Here is a 23,838-nt window from a genome sequence, read left to right as displayed (position 1 = left end):
TGGCCACAAGAAGGGGCTCTATCTCCATCTGATGTCAAAGGCCTTAGGAAGCAAGCCCACTGCCTTGTCCTGAGCAGACTTTCAACTCTCCGTAATGAGGTCTACACAAATGGGAAAGAAATGGCCATTTCTGTGCTTGAAAAATTGAAAAAGTCTACACATTCAGGAAACCCAGGATAGAAATACAAATGATTCTGAGCATGGGCAGAAAAGCCTTCTGGTCCACCCCATATATCTGACCTGCAAGTGTTTAGGCTGTGATATATGTGTCCTTCTATAAAGCACAACAAGATGTGTTCTGTCTCATGTGAGCAATTGTCTCCAAACTTGTCAATTCCCACCCATCCTTCCATCACACTGCACAAAATACAGCTCAACCCAAGGCTATTATGTACATCACAGGGGGTGCTGTTTTCTTTCTACCATTTCCACAGGGGCATTCATCCCCATAGCCAAATAGCAACCAGTGTTTGGTCTTCTTCCTGCAGGGGTACATGCCCTCCTCCCCTGCCCTCTGGGGGATGAAAAAAGCCCAATAGGTCTCCTGTGTTGCTTCCTAGAGAAAAAGAAAAAGGCAGTTCATTCTTCTGGTCGTTCCACACAGCAATTCTCCTTGTATTTTCCTTGTCTTGGCTGCCCACAGCCACTATCTCTACCCCAGGGATTTTTAAAAAGGTAATTGCCAGATTACTATGTGTTAGGATGCTATAATGAGCTAGGATCTCCAGATCTTAGCAAATATTTGTTATTTTAAAAGTCTCTAGCTTTTTGTGAAATTAAAATGGGAAATATGCCGCATCTTTCCCTTTATAACAATGTCACAAAAATTGCCAGAGACTTATTTTATTTTAAATGAGAGCTACGAACAAGTAGCTTGTATCATTATACTGCAAAAACAGTATAGCAATATAGCAATTACCAATATTTTACAAAAGCTTGAAAAAAGTCATCCATGGAGGGGAGAATGGGGGACTGAAGCAAGGAAAATGGTGTTTATGGGTTCTGAACTTGCAAAACTGTACAGCTTCTAGTCACACAGTGTCCAAAGTTACTTTTCATTCCAAAACTATTGTACCAAACCAGGTTTGGAAACGAACACAGCCAAGCTGGTAGACTGCTTCTGCACATGGGGATTCCATTTAACTGTCAATGAGAATAGCAAAAGGTAGACCTATTCTCCCTTAACTGATAACATCCTAATTAAAACAGTGATGATCGCAGTGTCCAAAGATACTTTTCATTCCAAAACTATTGTACCAAGCCAGGTTTGGAAATGAACAGCCAAGCTGGTAGGTACTGCTTCTGCACATGGGGATTCCATTTAGCTGCCAATAAGAATAGCAAAAGGTAGACCTATTCTCCCTTAACTGATAACATCATAATTAAAATAGTGACGATCGCCACCCATTGTGGTAGTGACTTCCATAAGGTGATTATCGACTGTACTGGAGGGCTGGCCAAACTGTGGCTCTCCAGATGTCCATGGACTACAATCCCCATGAGCCCCTGCCAGTATTGCAAACTGCTTCAGTATTTACAAGATCCAGCATTGCAAAAGCAGGGTTGCCTTCAGTTTAAAAAGAAGGCTATCTTTCTAATCTCTCCACTTCCACTGAGAACAGAAACAGAAACCATGAAACTAAAAGTAACCCAGTTCAGGAATATCATTTCAAGACTGTTTTGCCCTTTGGGCTCTCCAGAATTATGATCCTTCCGCCCATCATGACTGAAATGGGGCGGGAAGGAAAGAGCCTGGCAGTTCCAAGAAAGGGAGCGGCTTCCTGTGCTCCCATCATGCACTGCAATGCACAAAATTTCCTCTTGCAGCTCCTGCTCAAAACCACAGGCCCCCTCACACACAGTGTGTGCAAAGCATTCTTTCACACTTCTCCCCTCACAAGTACGAAGTGGCCTCTTGTGGGCTTCAGCTTCCCCCAAGATGTGAGGCTCTTGTGTCAAGCAAGGGAGGAGGAGGCTGAGATGGGTGGTGAAGGGATTCAGGTTGGGAAATACTTGGGGCCTTTTTGCACAGGGATCTTTGTTGCAAATTGTTTGCGGAATGAAAAATCGCCATTTAAAATAGTGGAATTCGTCGTTATGCATACCTGCCTTTGTAGTGGAATCAGTTGCGTTTTTTAGCGTTTCCCACAGGCTTCCGGTCTCGGCAGAAATCGCTAGAAAGGAAGCGCTATTGCCAAGCTCGTCCCGCCCCTGGCCGTCAAGCAGCCAATGGGCAGCCGTTAGCATGCTCCCAAACAGCCCCTTTCCCTTTAAGAAAGGTTTAAAAAAAAAACGACCCATAGCAACGAATCTAGGTAGATTCGTTGCTACGGAGAGACCCATCCAGCTGCCTAATGTGAGCTGTCGTTTGATTGTATGATCGTTTGCACGCTGCCTCGAGTGATAAAAAAAAAAATCCCCCCCCCCCTCACGGGCCCGATTTTCGGCTGAATTTATTTGTAAAAAATAAAGGGACTTTATTTCAGCAAACGGGCTTTTCAGTGGTTTGTGCTTAGTGACTAAAGGTGAAGGACTGAAGCCAGGGAAGCCTCTAAACAGAAAGAGGCTCGCCGGTGCGTTTATCCCCGCTCGCTCGGAGAAAAAAAAATGGCGATCGCTTCGCCGGAAGTTTGGAGGAGAGAGCCAGGGGGAGGGACTTTGAAGAACCAGCAACAATGGTAACTCACAGGTCTTTAGCGCTACTGTTGCAGATTGGTTGCAGGAGTGTATCGCTATCCGGAGGGTGAATCCACTTTTCTGGATTCCCCTGAAAGCGCCACAACGAAGCGCTTTTTGCTGATTGGTTTCAGGATTGTTGCAGATTGTCTACGACGTCGTGGGTTATGGCAAATTAGTAGCGTTTCCAAATAGCAACCATTGTGCTACTTTGAAGCCGTGCGAAATGGCCCTTGAAGATATGGATGGCGGAGCCAGAGGAGGCTGGGGTTGGGGAGGGGGACTTCAGTGGGGAATCATGTCAGAATCCACCTTTCAAAGTGGCCCATTTTCTCCAGGTGAACTGATCTTTGTTAGATCAGTTGTAAACCCAGAAGATCTCCAATCACCACCTGGAAGATGACAGCCCTAGGAGAGTGGCTTCTCTAACGCAGAGAAGATTAGATCAGGAAAGCCCCCTCTCCAGATGTACCACAAAGCCAAGACCAAGTTGCCAGTTCTTGTGCTGGGACGGGCACCACTGAGACCATGCCTGCTTAAGGAGACACAGCTCATTTTAGCCTCTCTTTGGACTTCGATTGGATGATGTGAGGTGGCACCCTGCTTTCCACATTTGGGCTTTCCTTCCCTCTTTTTCCAGGCTGTATTTTACCATACGTTTTCTGAACTCTGGACAGGAGACAGCCTCCCATAATGCTTTGTTCCTTTCCTCGTTCCAAAAGGTGTTTTTTTTTTTTTTTTGGCAAACTGGCACCTGCTTGCACCTTTCTTTTGATTTTGCCACTTCCTTTCAGGATTCCGTTCCCTCGGCTGCCCGTTTGCAATCATCATGGAAAATATTAAATTGCTAAGCCTCTATACAGGGATGCGGGATGGTATTTGTACAGGTCAGCCTAACTAGATCTCAGAAGTTAAGCAGGGCCAGTTCTTGGACACAGGGCTGCCAGCTCTGGTTTGGGAGATATCTGGAGATTTGGGGGGTAGAGTCTGAGAAGGGTGGAGTTTGGAGAAGGAAGGGAATAATTCTATAGAGTCCCCCTTTTAAAGCTGCCACTTTTTCCAGGGGACTGATCTCTGTTGCTTGGGGATCAACTATAGTAGCAAGAGATCTACAGCGACCACTTGAAGGTTGGCATCCCTTCTTGCATGGGAGACCACCAAGAAAGAGTTTGCAGAGGAAGGCAATGACAAATCACTGCTGCATAATTATTTGCCTTTAAAACTCTATGGGGTCACTATAAGTCAGCTACAACTTGATGGCTCTTTGCACACATCCGCATGCCTCTATATTCAGTTTTTTCAGTGACTGACAAACTTTGTTCACTTACAGATGCCAGATGATTTTCCCAAAGTGTTGCATTTTAGCACTTTCCCTGTCACATTCCCCACCCCAAGTTCTGACTCAGGACAACTTCTAAAACAACTGCAGCACTATCCATTTCAGTTTGGATGGGCCTAGTGCTGTCACCCTGCCCTGCACAGTGGTGGGGCTGCACACCTGACCTTGGATTACCTGCCCTGACACTTCTGCACCATTCCTTTGATGGTGCCTCTTTCTTCCAGTGTAGCAAAACTGACAAAAAGGGAGGGAAAGGACTTCCAACTTCACTTTTGCTTTTTGCATATGCTGTATTAGCAATGATGCACACAGGCCTGTGGACATCTCCTCAGTAGCTGTAGAGACAGGTAGAAAGCTGAAGTTTCCCCAACAGCCACCTTTGCTGGTGGGAAGGAGAGTGTAGGACAGGAGGAAGGGGGTATTTTGGACAACCCTTCCTCCATCAGCTAGCTTTTCCTAGCAAGCAACTTCCTGCCCTTCCCAGGACTTTGTTCCCTGTTCCCTGCAGTTGATTTGCAAAAGTTCAGGCACTCTGCCAGGGCTGCCAATATAGCTGAAGAAGGGGAGAGAAGGCGGCATGGTATAGCCCAATCTCATCCAATCTTGGAAGCTAAGCAAGGCCAGTGCTTGGAACGGAGACCACCAAGGAACACTTGCAAGCCATCTCTGGTTCTCTCTCCCTTTGAAAACCCTTTACTGGCATCATCATCAATTGGCTGTGACTCAACAGACTTTACATACACACTTCTTCAAAAGGGAGTTTTGACTCTTGAAAGTTTGTGCCCTGGAAATCTTGCTAGTCTTTAAGGGCCTACTGGACGAGTCTTGTCCTTCTACTGAAGGCCAATGTGGCTATCCACCTGAAACTACTACTCCTGTGGGTGGGCAGGGAATGTACTGGGGACACATGTGCAGCTGCCTTATACAGAGTCAGACCACTGGTCTGCCAAGGTCTGTATTGCCAACTCTGACTGGCAGCAGTTCTCCAAGATTCCAGGCTGAGGTCTTTCACAGTCGATTAACTCAGCCCGATCCATTTAGCTGGAGATGCCAGAGACTGAATTTAGCACCTTCCATGCATGAAGCAAATGCTGTGCTACTGAGCCAGAGGACTGCCAACCTTGGATTGTGAAGTTTTTGGAGATATGAAGGTGGACAAAGGGGAGGGCAGAGTTTGGGGAGGGGAGGGACGTCTATGGCCTCCACCTTCCAGAGCAACCATTTTCTCCAGAAAAATTGGTCTAATCTGGAGATGAATTACAATCCCAGGAGATCTCCAAGAGGTTGGTACCCTATGAACTATCATAGAACAGAGCTAACACTACTAGAATGGTAACCTCCCAAATTGTGAGGCTTTGGGGTAGTCAACCTGTGGTTCTCCAGATGTTCATGCATTTGCTGGCAGGGGCTCATGGGAATTGTAGTCCATGGACATCTAGAGGACCACAGGTTGACTACCCCTGAACTATATGATTCCTAGCATAACTAATAAAGTTGAGGCAGGTGAATGAGGGGGGGAATACTTGGGCTAACACATTTTGTTCAGGTGGCATTGCTTGAGGCAGTTTCTCAGTGAGGGTGTTGATGTGTCACAAGGCTCAGCTGCCTTCCAGCCCCCAGCAATGTGGGAAGTGAGGAGCTTGCCTCCCAGACACATGCTGGCAGCAGCTGTGAGTGAACAGAGCATATTCCTCTCAGCTGGCTGTGGAGTAGCAGGACAGAAGAAACCAATCTCATTAGGACTGATTCTGCACTTATGGTTTTTTGGCATGTTTTCCCCACATCAGATTCTAAATGGAGACTCCCAATTTGTGCCTGGCATTCTGCATCTGCGGTTTTCTTCCATCACTGGTCAGGAGTCCAATCACAGCATGTGTTTTGCATTTCCTTGGGAGAGTGGGCAGTCCTGCCTCCCCTCCCCTCTTTTTTGGTGTGAGCATGCGCTATAATGCACTTGCGCTGTAACGCAATCAATTTTTTAATTCCTTGATTCCCATGGCACTTGATCTGCCCAAGCAAGGGGGAGGGGTGTTCTCTCTCTTGATGTGCTCTTAGTCACCATGCATGAATAAAAAGAAAGCACATCGGCCAACATTACAGAACTGTTTTTCTGCACAAATGTTGCAAAGTGACCCGTTGCAACTTTAATCACGAAGCGCGTTTAGATGCAGCGGAGGGGATGTGGAGTCTTCATTTTTTATTTTTAACTTTCTGGAAAATTCCCAGAAAGCAGATGCTATTGTTATTGCCAAATTTGAGTCATAAATCATGTTAAAATATATATTTTTAAATACGGAAGGGAGGGGGAAGGGCAGGAAGAGAGGCAGATTATTGTTTGGCGTTGATACGTCGTCACTGGAGGCAGAAACGGAGGAGGAAGCAGACAAATCCCAAGCTTCCTCATTGGATAATTGCAAATTCCCTCACAGGGGAGTGGGAGAGATTGCCTTTTCCAAGGATTCTCAAACTGCACGGCCATCAAGAAAACTATTTAGATCTGCTCCTTAAGAGCCTTTTTTTTTTGGGCGAAAGTTTTTTTGGCGAAAGTTTTGTTACTCTCTGGAACCTTAGAGAGGCCACGGCAGCATTTTTCACAGCTTCAGAAACAGTCTAGCAATGACAAAACTTTTTGCATTGGCCTTTAGTGTGAGGTCTAGATGCTTTCCGCATCTTGGAGGAGACCAGCCAGCACGCCCTGGCTAGGCCAGCTGACCTCCATTCTGCTGTTCTCACAGAAAAAGCCTTGAGGAAAAGATAAGGGAAGAAAACCCACCCTCTTGAGCAGTATACTCATCCTCTTCTATTAGACGGGCCAAGCCGAAATCAGCAATCTTGCAGCAAAGAGTCTCGGACACAAGGATGTTGGCTGCTCGCAGGTCACGGTGGATGTAATTCTTCTTCTCCAGGAAAGCCATGCCTTCAGCTACCTTTTTGGGGGAAGAGGATGGGCTTTCTTATTCCATGAGGTGGTGGCAAGCCAAGATAAAACTGGTAGGGTCGCCAAATCCAGGTTGGGAGATTCCTGGGGAATAGTAACTCCCTCTACCATATTCCAAAATAATTATTCTTAGAGTTGCCAGTTCTGGGAAACACCTGGAGATTTTGGGGTGGACCCCAGGGAGGGAGGGATTTGTAGAGGGATAGACCTCAGTGGGGTATAATGCCCAGCCCCCAAAGAAGCCTTTTTCTCCAAGGGAGCTGACCTCTGTCACCACCTGGAGGCTGGCAAACCTGATTTCCCTATCACCATGTTCTCCCCTGCTGTCTTGCTAGCATTTATTCCCTCCAGACTCATCCACCTCCACCCCCATGTCATACCTGCGCTGCCATATCCAGAAGTTTATAAATGGTTAGCCGGAGTCCTTCTTCATCCTTAAGAAAGTCTACCAAGTTTCCTGCCAGGAAAGTAAAACACCCATGAGTGCCGGAAGTGTCAAGATGTAACGGATTTATGGTGACCCCAGCAAGGGGCTTTCCAGGCCAGTGAGAAGCAGAGGTGGTTTGCTGTTGCTTTCCTTTGCAGAGTCCTCCTTGATGGTCTCCCATCCAAGTACCAGCACTGCTTAGTTTCCAAGATCTGATGAGATCAAGCTATAACCTGCTATTTTCCCTCCTCAATAAAGAAAAAACGCCGATCAAAAAATGCAAAGTAATCATGGATGCAAGGGCCTCTGACTGGTTATGGAGTATATTTCCTTCACCAGTGAATAATTACAAGCAGCCAACTCATACGCACATATATGTAAATCTATGACCTTGCAATTTCTATTCTCTGACAAAGACCCAGAGGTAACCATTTTAGTTGCCTTGTATTTTATCTTTTATAGTTTATTTAATCATTTTAAGATCTGTTCAGTTATGTAACCCCATGGCCTATTTTATTATTTTGTTGACATTTTAAACCCTATTTTTATATGTCTTATACATATTTTATGCCAATAAAAGGTTACTGACTAACTGACATATATACATAAAGAACCTCTAAAATAGAGGATGTCTTTTCTAAGACCATTTCCACACGGAGGGGTAAAACGCGAGAGGCTTCCTGCTTACAAACGTGGGTTGGTAAATCTCGCATTTGCAGCCCTCCTCACGGGGAGACCCCTCTCGTGTTTTCTTTCTGCGCTGTTCTGGCTTTTTGCCTCCTGACAAGGCTGCAAGGGAAAGCAACACGAACTTCTCCCTGTTTCTTGGCTTGTCAATCACAGCAAGCCGCCAATCACAGCACAGCAGTTCTTTCCTGATTGAAACTTTATCCCTACCCCCAGCCCCCAAATTAATTAAAAATAATAATAAAAGGCACTTCTGCGTTGCTATGCAGTAACGCCACAACACAGATGCATTTTGAAAAGAGACCAACACTTCCCCGTTGCTATGGAGAATGATACAGCATTCCCACCCCTTTTTGGAATTCATATTCTTTTGCAATGTACTTCTGTCTGACTGGATTTCTGAGACCCTGAACATGATAACTGGAGCCCCCAAAGACATTTTGTGCTAATTGTTGGCTTTAAAACAAAGTGCTCACACTCCTGTATGATTGGGAGAAGGCAGCCCCATCACCACTGAGGATATTGTGCCCGTGGTCTGAACCAGCGTGGGCAAAACGCTCTGCCCAACTCACCCCCTGAATCACCTCCCCTGCCTTCACCTCAGTGGCATACTGAAGGAGCACAAGACAATGACATGAACTGACTTGGCTCAGACCCAGGACTGAGCTGCCAACCTCCAGGTAAGGCCTAGAGATCTCAGCTGATCTTAAGACTCCGGAGATCAGTTCCCCCTGGAGAAAATAGCTGCTTGGGAGGATGGACTCTGTGCATCATACGGATTCCACCTTCCCAAGATTCCCCAATGAAGAACTTGCAACCTTTAAAAGGGTCTCCCATGTTGCACATAAGATCTATCCTGGGCACTACAGCCCTGTGGCAGCCTGCCCAGGGTGCATCTGAGAAAGGAGGCCCAGCGTTCAAGCCTCCCCTCCCGGCTTTGAGAGGAAGGAAACCCCTCCTGAATCCTCTGGCTATTCTTGTATCCCTGGCAGGCGGCTGAGTACAGCTGTGTCATGGCAACCTTTCATTTTCTCCCCCCCCCTCTTCCCCCTCCCACTCCATGTTTCAGATTCAGCAAAAGAGGATCTTGACCTCCATTATCTAGAACAGAGGTGGAACAATGACAGCGCCTGGCCCCGGGAGATTTCGTCCAGCCCTGAAGCTGTTTAATGGCAGCATCAGTTAATGATGCTCCTAATGCACACTCCCCAAAACCTCCTCAATGGCAGGAAGCGCAAGGGCAGAATAGGAGAAAGGTCCGTATGCTGGTCTCTGCCTGTCTCAGAGGGCTTCATGTGACTCATGCTGGAAACAAGAGCTGGCATCCGATTCAGGAACCCTCAAAACCAGGCAGATACCCTGCCCTGACCTTTGGGCCGAAAGAACTGGCTGCTCCTCCCGATCCAGAGCAAAAGGGAAGCAGAGGAAGTGGGCAGAGACAAGGGCGGAATGAGACAGCTTGTCACATGGAGAGGTAACTATCTTCCATCCGCAGGCTGGTGGCCGGGGAATAGCTTCTAAAGGTTATTGAGGCCACTAATGGGGTTCAGTGCCAGAGTCCATCTTCCAAAGCAGCCATTTACTCTAGGCAGGACTCCCCCAGGCTTTTGGAGCTTGGATTTCTGATACAATGTGGTGTGTGCAGTCACAAAATGTCTGCAAGAGGAGGCAAAGCCCACCACAAAATGCCTGTTTGGCTTACTTTCAGTCATATATTGAAGATCCTTGTGTTGTGCTGGTGGCGGCTGCTAAACTAACATCTTAATAGAGTGGGAAGGGGTCATACAGGGCATCTAGTCCACCCCCTGCTCATTGCAGCATCAGCCTAACTCATAGAATCATAGAATCATAGAGTTGGAAGGGGCCATACAGGCCATCTCCTACTCAACGCAGGATCAACCCAAAGCATCCTAAAGCATCCAGAATAATTGCAAGTCCTATCCTCTGCTGCCATCAGAAACCACTCCCTGCCTTCCTCTGTGACAACCTTCCCGATACTTAAAGGGAGCAATCATGTCCCCTCTCTGCCTCCTCTTCTCCAGGCTGAACATTCCCAAGTCCCTCAGCCTTTCCTTATAGGGCTGGGTCCCAAGGCCCTGGATCATCCTTGTCACTCTCCTCTGCACTCCCTCCATTTTTTCCATGTCCTTTTTGAAGTGAGGCCTCCAGAACTGCACACAGTACTTCAGGTGGGATCTGATCAATGCACTATATAGCGGGACTGTGACAGCTTGTGATTTCCATGGTCCATTCCGCTCAGCGTTAATGTTGCTGAAGTCTCACCATTGTGTAACGCTTTTCTTTAACATTACGCACAACGTCGTACACAATCTGCAACACTCCTGCAACACTCCCGCAAAAATCGCTTCATTGTAGCGCTTTTCAGGGAATCCACAAAAGTGGATTCCTCCTAAAAAAAACCCCACTAGACTCTTACGAACAACCTGCAACACATCCGAAAAAGACATGTGCGTTCTCAATATACCGGTAGCAAGCGTGTCTCTCCCTAAGCTCTCGCACCTGAGCTTCCGGCGTCACAATCGCCATTTCCCCCCCCTTAAACCGGCAAAAGCAACAAATAAGTGATGCTTCTTTGGCTGAAATCCCTCCACGAGCAATTGTCTGTAAAGCTTCCAAGCACAATACAGTTCCCCTGTTCAACACTGCCCTAATTTCAGCCAGAAATTGCACCAGGGGGGCATTTTTTTTAACTGTAAGAGCATGTAAATGATTAAGCGCTAGCTCCCACGCCAGCGAAAAAGGTCTTTCTGATACACTGAATGAACAAATATGCATTGCTACAGGTGTTTTCAGGTTTTAAAAAAACAGTTTTTAAAGGGAAGTACAGACACAACAGTTAATTAGCTGTTCTGTTTGACTGACGGCCAGGGGCAGGAGGAAACGCGGAAAAATATCGCCTCCTTTGTTGCAATTCCGACGAGACCAGAAAATTGTGCGTTACGAGAACAGCGCTAGTGGGAGAGCTTTTTTTTCCGAGAGCTGCCGCTATTGATTGCAGCGCTTTTCAATAGCATTCAGATTTAGCTACATTGCCGGTTGTGCGGAATGGCCCTCTGTGATGCCCCTGTTGATACCGCCTAAGGCTGCATTCACCTTTTTTACTGCCTGCTCACATTTAGCATATTTTAGAAAATCTGCACAGCCAATCAAATCTCCAATGGCCAAGCAGAAGCCTGGTTGAGCAAGAGCTCCATCTGTCCCCAGCCGTTTCCAAAGAACATTTGGCAGGCACCAGGAATGGTGTCAGCAGGTGCCATGGCAACCACGAGCAGCATGTTGAGGACCTGTTTTAGGGGAAATTATCTCTTTAATCTAGAGATCAGTCTTAATTCCAGGAGCTCTCCAGGCCCCACCTAGAGGTTGACCACCCTATCTCCTTAACGCTTATCTTTGTAAATAAACAGATAAACCTCTAACAGTCCTTCTTCACGAATACATAAATCCTTTAGCAGCTGACCCTATCGCCTCTGGCGCTTGCTACGGACTGCAATAGTGGGGAGCTTGTGTGCATTCTGCATTTGGGATTGCTATGATTGGCATGAGAGAAAAACAGGGATCGGGGGAAGGAATATCACAGAGAGAGAGAGAGAGAGAGAGAGAGAGAGAGAGAGAGAGAGAGAGAGCAGGCTTAAAAAAACAAAGATCAAAACAACCTATGGGTAAAGTGACTTTGAAAAGAACAGGTTCATATAAAGATGCCTATTCTAGGTTGTGGAATTCCTGGAGCTTTGGGAACAGAGCCTGGGAAATGATTAGAGAAGGGGCTCAGGAGGGGTTCAAAGCCACAGACTCCACCCTCCAAAGCTGCTATGTTCTCTGGGGCAATGGACCACAGTAGCCTGGAGATAAACTGTAATTCCAGGAGAACTCCAGGCACTATCTGGAGGTTGGCAACCCTCAGTCCACATAACAGACCCAAAGACCTGAAGACCTGGTATCTGAACCATTCAGATCTATAGAGATCTTGCTGTACAGACCCCTTTACTGCATTCTCCTTCACACACACACACACCATGCAGCTGTTTATTCCTCCTCTCCCCCAGTTCTTTTCCCATCTGTAACGTGACTGTAGCATAACTGTAAAAAATATTGCAATAAACAAATATTTTTATTATATACAGAGGGCCCTTGAATTGGTCCCCTCCACAAAGATTCATAGCTCAGGATACAACAAGCAGAAAGCAGAGACCTTACAAAAACTGCCATTACAGGATAAATGAGGGGGGTGGGAGCCCAGTTCATTAATATGGGAGAAGTCCTTGCTAAACCCAAGAATGGGAAAAATTCTTTGGGCAGACACTCCCAAAGACAATGCTACTGGAGGCTGTTCTGTTCTATTTCCTCAAAAATAGCATTCTTCCCTTGCTTGAAGGGAAGCACAGAGTGTAAAAAGACAGGGAAGCTGTCACCAAAAAGCCATCTAGTAACGGGGGTTGGGAAATTCCTGGGAAATTCCAGGAGATTTGGAGATGGAACCTGGGGAGGGCAGAGTTTAAGGGAGGGAAAACCTCAGCAGGGATGTGATACCAGAGAGCCCATCCACGAACGCTGCCATTCCCCCCAGATGAACTGTTCTCTACAGACCAGTTGTCATTGCCAGAGAATGCCCAGCCCCCAAGAAGAAGAAGAGTTGGTTCTTATATACCGCTTTTCTCTACCCAAAGGAGGTTCAAAGCGGCTTACATTTGCCTTCCCTTTCCTCTCCCCACAACAGACACCCTGTGAGGTAGGTAAAGCTGAGAGAGCCCTGATGTTACTGCTTGGTCAGAACAGCTTTATCAGTGCTGTGGCGAGCCCAAGGTCACCCAGCTGGTTGCATGTGGGGGAGTGCAGAATCGAACCCGGCATGCCAGATTAGAAATCCACACTCCTAACCACCACACCAAACTGGCTCTCACCGCCAAGAGGCCTGTCACAACCTCCCCAAGGATGTCAGAAGGTCAGGAATGGGCTGGATTCTGCAGCCCAGGTGACTCCTGTCTCCATGAGAAGCCCCACCCAGAGCGTGAAGGCAGGAAATGAGGTTTGCCCTCTCACCTTTTTCCATGTACTCCGTTATGATGTACACGGGCTTTTGGGTCACCACGGCATAAAGCCTCACCAGCCGCTGATGCCGCAGTTTCTTCATCAGGTTGGCTTCGGCGAGGAAGGCCTCGGGGGACATGCTGCCTTGCTTCAGGCTCTTAACAGCAACTTTGGTGTGACCCTTATAGAAACCTACAGAGGAAAGGAGTGAAGTACTGAGGCCAAGAAACCTTATCTGTCCAGTGCATTTTTCGCTCAGCCTCTGTCATGAACCAAGCGGTTGAGATCCAGCAGATTCACACAGCAGACAGATTCACACAACAGATTCGGCCAGAGCTGCAAAGAAATCTAAATAAGTAAGTAAGTAAGTAAGTAAGTAAGTAAGTAAGTAAATAAATAAATAAATAAATAAATAAATAAATAAATAAATAAATAAATAAATAAATAAAATCACTCTCGGGCTTCAGGCTGAAGCTTTAAGTAAAAGTTTGGAGAATTTAAGTAAAAGATTTGGAGAATTGGGACAAAGATCACCACTTCACATAAGCTCATAGACAGGATTCTTGACAGAGACACTAGGGAAGGGTGTTACATAGCTTATATACCCCAAGTGTGAGGTGGGGGGGGCACGGGGGCTGCATTTGGTGGGAGCATCGATTCACTCAGAAAGGGCACTGCAGCGTTCTTTGATCTACAAGGTGCCAAAACAGCCCATCCGGCCATCTGGTATTTAGTCTGAGGTCCCAGCAAGGCCATCCTTGCAAGAGAAAATAAGGGAGGAAATGCAGGAGGATAATTTGAAATGCAAGAGAGGGATGGAAGGGGCGCTTTCGAGCGGTCCCAGGAAGATGCCACAACTTTACGGGAGATCCGGGAGCACAAAGCAATGATGTGAACATCAAAGGGGACGAAATCCACAGTTCAGGAAACAGGGGTTCATGACAGCTGCTCTCCAAGGAACTTTGGGTCTTTCCTCCCATCATTTTTCACAACAATAACGCTGCAAGACTTTGTGCAGGATCCAACTCACTGTCTTCACAGTCATAAGAGCTAGGTATTTATTAGATTTTTTTTAAAAACCCAGACTCCCAAGATCCTGACATGCAGAAAATGCAAACTTCCACTTCTGAAATTCCCAGCCAGCACAACACTCACCCATCCAGACTTCTCCAAACTGCCCAGCTCCCAGCTTCTCCACCAGCTTGAGCGTCTCCCGGGGTACCTCCCATTCATCCTGCCACCAAGGCTTCTGCGGCTTCTGGGTCTGGCAGGGTTTGCCAAGGAGGGTACACAGCCCGTCGGTATGGTCTGGTGCCCGGGAGGAAGAAACAAAGCAGACAACATGAAGCACCCACCACGTGTTTTGAGAAAGAAGGGAAGGTCAGGTGGGGCTTTGGCCTAGCAAGGCTTCTGACTGGCCATTGACGATTTTATTGGCTGTGCAAATTTTACAAAATGTTGCTTTGGCAGCAGCTGCCACAGCTGCCCAAGAATCTTCACTGAGTCACTGAACCTGAAGGTAACCTGCAGCAGCCATTTTGTGGCTAGCTCCGCCTCTTGAAGTAGCCATTTTGTGCCTGGGCCCACCATGCTGTGTCTGAATTTCAAAGGTGCCTGCAAACTCAAAAAAGTTAGGAACCCCTGCCTCAACAAATCTCACAACATGATAAAGGTCACAAAATATATTGGTAGGAGGGGGTCTAGAGAGCTCCTGCAGAACCCGGAGATGAGTTCCCTGGAGAAAATGACAGCTTGGGTGTGCGGGCTCTATGGCATCACATCCCTATTGAGGTGCTTCCCCAGGCTGCATCCCCAAATTTCCAGGAATCTCCCATCTTGGAGATGACAATCCTAATCCCACCAGAACAGGCAGAGAAAGAGGGAAAGGCTCCCAGGACCGGCCAGTGTCTTTTAGCCTTACGCGTATAATGCTCCACCAGCTTGTGCAGGCTGTCAAAAGGGAGGCGAGGGGAGATGTAGAAGCCGCCGTTGTCCATGTTGCGGATCTTGTAATGCTTCACTACTTCCCCTTGGTTCTGATCAAAGTCCCGCACAGAGAGGGAAAAAGATCCTAGGAAAACCCACAAGAAAAAGGGAAATCAGGGACTTCCATGCCTTCTGTCTATACATGACTGTGCCTTAACAGCTAAGTGTTTTCATCCTGCTATTATCCACACTGGTTCTTGTAGACTCTCCAGGATTTCAAAGACTAGCGGTTAGCACCTGCCACTAAGGATACTCAGCATTTGAACTCAAGACCATTGGCATGCACAGCAAGTTGTTTATTGTTGAGCCATAGCACACACATACACCCAACACAAAAATGTCACTACTGAAATACTGTCTTCGTTCCATACAATTTTAAAAATACGCTTCTTCCTCCAAACGTAATGAAATGTAACAAAATTAAAAAAATGTGCTTGAAATTTTGCTTTCAGTGTGAATCGGCAGAAGGTCTAAACTATTACCATTTTTGCTACATTGGATGGAGAGCTGCTTCATCAGTTGAGGTCCCAACAGAAAACCCAGACCTTATTAGAGGCAGATATGACACCTTCCCTGATAAATTTTCAATAAATTCCAGGAGAGGTGTTGTGTATGCGGTGTGATCCTACAGAGGACCGAGCACATGGTCTGCAGTAGGATCAGGTAGACCTGGACTCTAACTGTTGTGGCCACCGTGACAGCCAATCAGTTTACATTAACCAAGGGGTCTGAGCCAATGGCTTGCTGCCACGGCCAGCCCCATTGTTCTCTGCCTGTATACATGTTGGGGCTTAATGGGTTTTTTTTGCAGAGACATCCTGGTACTTTCTGTATCATGTACTCTCATGATTAAAGAGCTGCAACAATTCCAGTGTCATGTGGTTCTTGAACCCACATATTGGCTGCCTCAGGGAAGACATTTGGAGGAAGGCTCTCCAGAGCAGTTCAGAAAAGTTCTTTACAAAATCTGATAACATGCTCAGTTGACGGTCATCAGTCCGCAAATACAGCAAAACCCAATAGATGGAAGTGCTGGTTTCATATGTCAACATACACACCCAGATTGCAGTTAACCAATTGAGAATCAATACCAAACACGAGGGTCCACCCCCACAACAAAGTAAACCCGATTCTTCACTTTGGGGAGCAGAATATTTCCTCAGAAAACAAACAGGGGAAATGGAAAGGTACAGAACCCATGGACAACATTTGAATTAAGGATAACCCGGTTCGAGTGCAATCAAAATCCAGAGTAAGTTGTGGGTGCAGAAAGGGTTGAATCACGGACCAGAAAACATTAGTATCTTCTTAAGGCTCAGGGCCCATTTATACCAAAAGTTTCATCCTCGTTTCACTCTCAGGGTTTTGCCCCAAGTCACATGTTTAGAGAGAAAGCTTGACATTTTCCAACTGGAAACTCACAAATTGTTTTTCTCAAGGCAGGTGAAGGCAATGAGGTTTATAGGGCACACATCTTTATTCCATTTGGTGTTGTCTGACCGAAAGTGGGGCAGAAAACATGTAATCTGTGTGCCACAAAGCAAGTAAAACCTCTCTTGGTTCAATTTCAGCCTTCTAACAGTTTCTGTTAGTTTCCAGCATTTTCGGGCGGGGGGGGGGTGAATGACAGTTTAGACACCCCTCTGTGCCCCCAGTGACACAACAGGCTCTAGCTCTCATCTGTCTAGCCGTTGATTACCTTTGGTGGATTCGCTCTCCCGGATGAGAAAAGCACCATGTGTGTTGCCTGCGGTCAAGAGCTGCCGTTCAGCATCCTTCCTGCCGATGGCTTTGAAAAACCACCTGTGAGAAACAACAAAAAGCACATAAGTGGCTTCCCCGCCATCTAGTTGGTGCTCAAAGCAAGTAATTCACAATTAATTTATTTTTTGACAAAGCAACAAAGATTAAAGGCTTACTGCTCTGGAAATCTGTGGTAGGATGTGTGTGCAAAATGGGCTAATAATATTTCCTGCACATACTAGCTCCAGCCTATATGCTGGCAAGGTCTATAAGGGAGAAAGCGCCATATTTAGAGATATTTTGCCCCTGTGGACAATGAGGTTTTGTGAATTTAATGTATTAAATTCTAATGCCTGATTCAGTCTGTTTTATAGATGTAACTGATTCCCTTTACTATATTGGTTTTGTATGCCAATAATGGCTATGTTATGCTATGCTCCTTGTAGCTGCAGAATAAACACACCATAGGAAAAAAGAATGGTGTATGAGGCAGGCACAGAATCCAAGATCAAGATTAAAGGCTTACTGCTCTGAAAATCGGCAAAACAGGCTAATTAGTGCTGATGGTAAAATAAGAGATTAAAAACAACAACAAAAAAATTTTTAAAGTGTATATTTAATTTTTAAAAATCCTTTATTTAACACTAAATAGAAGTAAGCAATATTTGTTAGATTTTTAGGTTGCCCCTCTCTGAAGACAGTTCTAGGCCGCTAGCATCATTCAGGCAAAATATATAGGCAAAAAAAATATATAGGCAAAAAGTCTGTGGTGTCCCACTTATTTATTTGTAATTTAATTTATAACCTGCCACTCCCATGGATCGGCTAGTGGTGGCCAACGATGTCGTAAACCCACAATAACCCCCCCCATACAAAATAAAACAATAAAAGCCAGTACCACATACCTGCAGCAGACTAAGACCCCCAATTCCATCCCCGCTCATAGAAGGTATATTATACCTGGAAGGGGGGGGGTGTTATAGGAAGAACTCACCTTGGTTCCCCATGTGCATGTTTATTTTGCTTACTGCCTACTGCAGGGCTGCGTGTTAAAGATCGAATTTGTCCCAGAGAACTCAGTAAGACCACCAAAAGGTTAGCCAGACCCACTTGCATGGTCTTCACATTGCATTTATTTAACTCTGCCTTGGAACACATCTAGTCACTCTCCAGGGACAGAATGCAAGATTTGGCATGTATAAACTCTATTCTTCCAGAGCTGGCCTTCTCCTTTGTTTTGGCATATTTCTAATAAGATAGCGGGTTGTTTATGAATGATACTTGGGGGGACACACGATCATTTCTACTCACGGTTCTTGTTCCAGACTGTTAAATCTCACAACGAAATTGCATGGAATGAAGCCCACCTGCCCCGTAGTGAGAGACTGGGCTTTCCACCACTCTCCAGTCCTGGAACGGAGAAAAAATACAGATCAGTTGTCCCCCTTTGTCCTGTCATTTTATTTTATTCAATCTACAACAAATATTTCTATATCAGTTTTCCTGCACAGAGTGGTTACCAGGGCTGAATTCTGCACTTACTTTGTTTATTCCATTGTTGATCCCGCTGAATTCAGATCAATTTGAACTCGGGTCTTCCTCCCCACCGCTCCCCATTGAAACAGAAAAGTATTCTGCACTTGATTAGGGAAGCTCAGAGGGGGGGGGAGCCAAGCACAGCAAGAGCCTCTTTCTTTTGTTGAATGGAGGGAGGATTGGAGACAGCAAAGGAGGAGGAATAAATCCAAGAGGCAAATCTCTGCTGAGAAAAGTTAGGGCTTCTGGAGCATCTGCCGAGAGAAGTTAGGGCTTCCCCTTTAAGGGAAGCCTTGCAACCTGGGAACGAGGAAGCCTTTGAACTGATGCCCTGGCCAATCAGGGCTTTTCTACAATATTGGAGGCTCAGCAGCAAGTTATTTTGGGGAAAGCAGACAGCTGCACGCTTGCCGGTGCTGATTTTTCAAATATCAAGGGTTATATCCACTCTAGGATATTGCAGGGGAAAGGTAGAGTCACTCTGTATCAACCATGCTTGTTGCAGAGGGAAAATTTAAATTGGCCAAAATCAAAATGGAATTCACATTCAGTGTAGTTGACCTGGGATTGGAATAAAAGCTCCATGCCGATTTAGCCCAGGAAAACCTAGACACTAAATTCACTAAAAGAATCAAATACAAAACAAAAAACAAAACAAAAAACTGCCCACAATTCCCAGGGATGTCACTACAGAGAAGCCAGCTAAACCAGACTCAACTGACTCCAGCAGAAATATTTAAAGGTTTGCATCCTTAACAGAAGCTCAAATGAAAGGTGGCTTTGCACACTTAGATGAGGAGGAGGAGGAGTGGAGGGACCATAACCAAAAATGTCCCGGGTTTTGCCCCAGAAAGGGGCGGGGGACATGGGTTGGATGCTCTGGATCTGTCCATCAAATGGAAGCATTTTTCTACACTCTGGGGGAAGGGTGAAGGAAAATGGATCCATAGAATCCAACTCCGTGCCCTTATGAGCTCCTAGAGTGGCCCATCCTCATTCTACAGGAGATGGTTGGCTCAAGAGCTTGGTCTTATTGGGTGAGGCAGGGACAACAAGGTGAGGAGCTGGGAGATGCTAAAGGAAGAGAGCAGTAAGGAGGCAAGGAGAGGAAAAGAAGAGGAAAAGAGCTGACACACTAGGGAGTTGGGCTACAAGACCTGCTGTGGTGAGATGGAGCAGCAGCAGAGTACAGGTCCAGGGCTGCTAGACTCCAGGCTGAGCCTGAAGATCTTCCAGAATTACAACTTATCTCCAAGGTGACAGTGATCCATTCCCCTGGAGAAAACAGCTGCTTTGAGGGATGGGCCCTATGATATTATACTCTGCTGAAGTCCCTTCCCTCCAAAGGAAGGAAAACTTCAACATATTGGCCTATCAATATTTTACTCAAAATTGTTCAACAATCAGTGGTACAAACACATGTAATCATTAGATTCTCTTGTTGTACAAAAGCAAAAATAATGAGGCCAACGCCAAAACAGGTTCCGGAAATTTCAATAGCCCATTTTCAAATTAATATTTTCCTCAGTGGCAAAAATCTACGATACAAATAATAAATTAAATTCAAGAATTCTGTATATAAACACCAAATCAAATATTGTACTGTAAATAGGAGCCCACAATGCAACTCCACAATGTGCCAGACCCACAGGCAAAACTCTGAAGTGGGGACAGACTTACTCTTCCAAAACCCGCAGCTGTTCCCCTTCCCGAAGCACCAAGTCTCCATCATGGGCTGATTGGTAATCATATAATGCGACCACCAGTTTATCTGAAAGAAAGATTAATACACCTCTAAAAGACATTCAGAGTTGCTCAACTGGGGAAAGATATCTCAAGCCTGGCTTGCACAACTGGGGCATTCCTTGGAAGCGGTCTGGCATTCCCCCAAAGTTGTCATGTTGCAAACTACAACCTGCCCAATTGCACAAGCAACCAAATCGGTCCCTTGAGGAGGAGATGCAATATTTTGGGGGACAACTGTGGAGCAGTCTGAGAATCCATCCTCAGAGCATTTGTAATGTCTCCAAAGATGTCACCCACATTTCTCACTGCCAGTCTGGTGCATCCCCCTGTCTGCTCTGTCTATACCTTGGGAATGTTTCCTTGCTCTTTCCTCTGCCCTAGATTTGCTCACTGGCCAGCCCCAACTTCATGACTGCAACAGTGGCTACATTCTCACTGGAGCAGTCCGGTGATTTTCAGCTCTGGACTTAAAAATCTGTTGTCTTCCCCCTCCAGGACAAGAAGAAGAAGAAGAAGAGTTGGTTCTTATATGCCGCTTTTCCCTACCCGAAGGAGGCTCAAAGCGGCTTACAGTCGCCTTCCCATTCATCTCCCCACAACAGACACCCTGTGGGGTGGGTGAGGCTGAGAGAGCTCTGATATCACTGCTCGGTCAGAACAGTTTTATCAGTGCCGTGGCGAGCCCAAGGTCACCCAGCTGGTTAAGTGTGGGGGAGCGCAGAATCGAACCTGGCGTGCCAGATTAGAAGTCCGCACTCCTAACCACTACACCAAACTGGCTCTCAAGATCTGATTAGTTTGAGAGTTGCTGGTTCCAAGCACAAGAGATGCTTCCTGCTGAATTTATATTGCTGGGATGGTAACTCTGAGCTAAGGGCAGGGGGACTCCTTTTCCCACCCTGCTCCAGATTATTCACCATACTGATGAAGATAAATGCAGTGGTTATATGTAGCACCTGAAAGGAGAGAAAATTCTTGCGACGCATTTCCTCTCCATCTTTCTTTTTAACCCCACTCTTCACCACCTCAACCTACTAACCAGTGTATTCTGAAAATCGGAAGTTATATAGTTCTCAGAAAAGCTGGCATAAAAGTCCTGTTCACATGTCATAGTTAAAGCTCATGCATTTGTTTGCATGCTTGAGCCAACAGGGGTCAACTTTATGAATGAAACTAATGACCGGTACCTAGATAAATGTTGGATTTGTCAGGTTCCCAGCCTTCAAGTGGGAGTTCTCCTAAAATAAAGATGCCAGCCTCCAGGTGAGACTAGGAATTTCCCAGAATGACTGCTCATCTCCAGACGACGGAGATCAGTTCCCATGGAGAAACTGGATGCTTTGGAGGGTGGACTTTATGACAGTGGACCTTACTGAGGTTTCTGTCTTCCCCAGGCTCCATCCCCAAATCTCCAACCTGGATCTGGCAACCTTATCCCCCCCCCCCATCCCTTGCTGGTGGCCGGGGGGGGGTGGCAACCCTATCCCTGAATTACAACTGAAGCCCAAGTTACAGAGATCACTTGCCTTGGGGAAAAGAGCAGCTTTCAGAGGGTGGACTCTATAGCATCGTATTCCTGTTGACTGAGCCCCTTCCCCTTCCCAAACTCTGCCCTCCACAGATGTTGCCCCCAAATCCCCTGGAATTTCCCAGACTTAAATTAGCAACCCTATAATATGTAAACAGGGTTTTCAGGCATCTTTGAACTAAATTCCCATAATATAACTTCAGGCCACCTGAGTGCATTTTGAGAATTGTAGCTTTCAAACATCCTTATCCATTGTTCCTCTTAATATTTGTGAAACAGCTTTGGGGGGGGGGGGTGGAACATGTCCTGGGTGTCCAAGTTGGAATAGGGCCAATCAGGGTGCAACCAGCAAAGCCTGATTGGCCCTGCCCCTGCAGCTCCCACCCTCAGTCCCTGGACTCTAGCCCTTTGCCCTCAGACACGCCTCACTGCCTGGAGCCAGCAGCAGGTAAGGGGAGAGGGCCTTGGGCAAAGAGTGGTGGTGGAGGGCCTGCTAACACTAAGGAGGGCTTCTGGCCTGCTAATAAGGACCCCCTGGCCTGCTAAGCAGAGCATGCTAATGAGGGCCTCCCGCCTGCTAAACAGGGCCTGCTAACAAGCTCTGTCCCGGGCCTGCTAACATCTTTATAGTCTGGAGATGAGCTGTAATCCTCGGGGTACAGGTCCCATTTGGACGCTTGTGAAGTCAAGATGAGCCAACCGTTCAGATGACGCAAAAACAGCAATGAGAAGAAAAGCTATTCTGAATATATCTGGGAAAAGAATTAAAGTGGTAAGTGTAGCTAAGTGCTCAGTTTTACTTTGGACTTTTCATTGGTGTTTTCCAATCTGGAGGTTGGCATCCCTAATTTTTGGGGTCACCAGCCTTTAACTGCAAGTTCCCAAAGTCCTGTCCTGACAATGCTAGAGGATGTCACCAGGGAACCCAGGCTTTTTGGGCTACACTGCAGTCAGGAGTGGGGAAGATAGTAAAATCTTAACCTTGAAGAGGGGAACTGGGAGGAGGAACCATTTCATTAGGCAGCAGAGGATTCCAAACTTCAGAGCCATTGGCCGTCAGTCTCTGAGGGGAAAATCAAAACAAGTTAAGATCATTTGGTAGCACTTTCCAAGTGGGTGGCCATCACATTTCTTGTCTAGGGTTGCCAAACTCCAGGTCAAACTGATCTCCAGACAACAATGATCATTTATCTGGAGAAAATGGCTGCTTTGGCTGCTTTATGAACTATAACCCACTAAGTTTCCTCTCCTTCTCAAACCCCACCTTCCCCAGGCTACACCCCCTCAGTCTCCAGGAATGTTCCAACACAGATTTGGCAGCTCTAGCGTCCTATTTTGATTGGAGGTTATTAGATCTGTGTGTTCAGTTAGGACACAGATCCTTCAGTCCCGACATGAAGATAACTTTTATTAACAAGGAGGAATACTGAACAGTAACAGGGAGAGCACACAGGTTTTATATACTTATCTTCTAAATTAGCGATCCCCAACCTGTGGGCTGCGGACCACATGTGGTCCTTCGACTAATTGGAGGTGGGCCCCGAAGGATGCCTTCTCCCCCCCCCCGGCCCTTTACTTCACACCCCCCCCCCCAGCCCTTTACAACACATTTCATTGTTGTGGCATGTCTGTATCTTATTTTGAAGGGATGTTTAAACATTACCATAGCAATCAGAGAGCGTTAGGGCAGTGGTTGAGTGTAGAGGAGTAAACTACCCCCCCACACACCGGGCCTCAGTAAAAGGCGTTGAGTGGTCCCCGGTGATAAAAAGATTGGGGACCACTGTTCTAAATGATTCAGGCCACACCCCTAGACACTCTATTGGTTGTTAACGCACACTTATGATTGGTTACAAAGCACACTCCGTCAATTGGCTGCTTGAAACATTCTAGCGAATTGCAATTGAGGACTGAGCAGCCAGGTTCTGGCACAAGCTCAGATACATGAACTCTACTGCTTGAATATTTACATATATTAACAGAGGTGTTGCCTAGTGGGGAAATGGTATGGATGTCAACGTGTGTAAAAATGATATGCTCAAGAGGGCTGCTTTTTAAAAGGACAACAACAGAGTTCATAGTTGATTCAGGCGGGTAGCCATGTTGATCTGAAGCAGCAGAACAAAGTTTGAATCCAGTGGCAGCTTTAAAACCAACTAAATTTTATTCACGGTGTAAACTGTGCC

At 46.3% G+C, this 23,838-nt stretch overlaps 1 protein-coding gene across 1 annotated transcript in view; it reads right to left on the bottom strand.

The window, feature by feature from the left end:
- Window positions 1-23,838, bottom strand: part of LCK (LCK proto-oncogene, Src family tyrosine kinase) — a 33,705-nt gene that overhangs the window by 2,981 nt on the left and 6,886 nt on the right. The window contains exons 3-11 of the mRNA XM_077337434.1: window positions 22,634-22,715; window positions 20,059-20,149; window positions 18,154-18,252; window positions 16,799-16,902; window positions 15,035-15,184; window positions 14,269-14,421; window positions 13,126-13,305; window positions 7,334-7,410; window positions 6,789-6,942 (exon numbers count right to left, since the gene is read on the bottom strand). Of these exons, the coding sequence (XP_077193549.1) occupies window positions 6,789-6,942; window positions 7,334-7,410; window positions 13,126-13,305; window positions 14,269-14,421; window positions 15,035-15,184; window positions 16,799-16,902; window positions 18,154-18,252; window positions 20,059-20,149; window positions 22,634-22,715 (1,090 nt within the window). The remainder of the gene's footprint in view (window positions 1-6,788; window positions 6,943-7,333; window positions 7,411-13,125; window positions 13,306-14,268; window positions 14,422-15,034; window positions 15,185-16,798; window positions 16,903-18,153; window positions 18,253-20,058; window positions 20,150-22,633; window positions 22,716-23,838) is intronic.

Source organism: Paroedura picta, chromosome 5 (assembly GCF_049243985.1).
Source record: "Paroedura picta isolate Pp20150507F chromosome 5, Ppicta_v3.0, whole genome shotgun sequence".
NCBI lineage: Eukaryota > Metazoa > Chordata > Lepidosauria > Squamata > Gekkonidae > Paroedura > Paroedura picta.
This window is presented reverse-complemented; position numbering and strand designations above follow the sequence as displayed.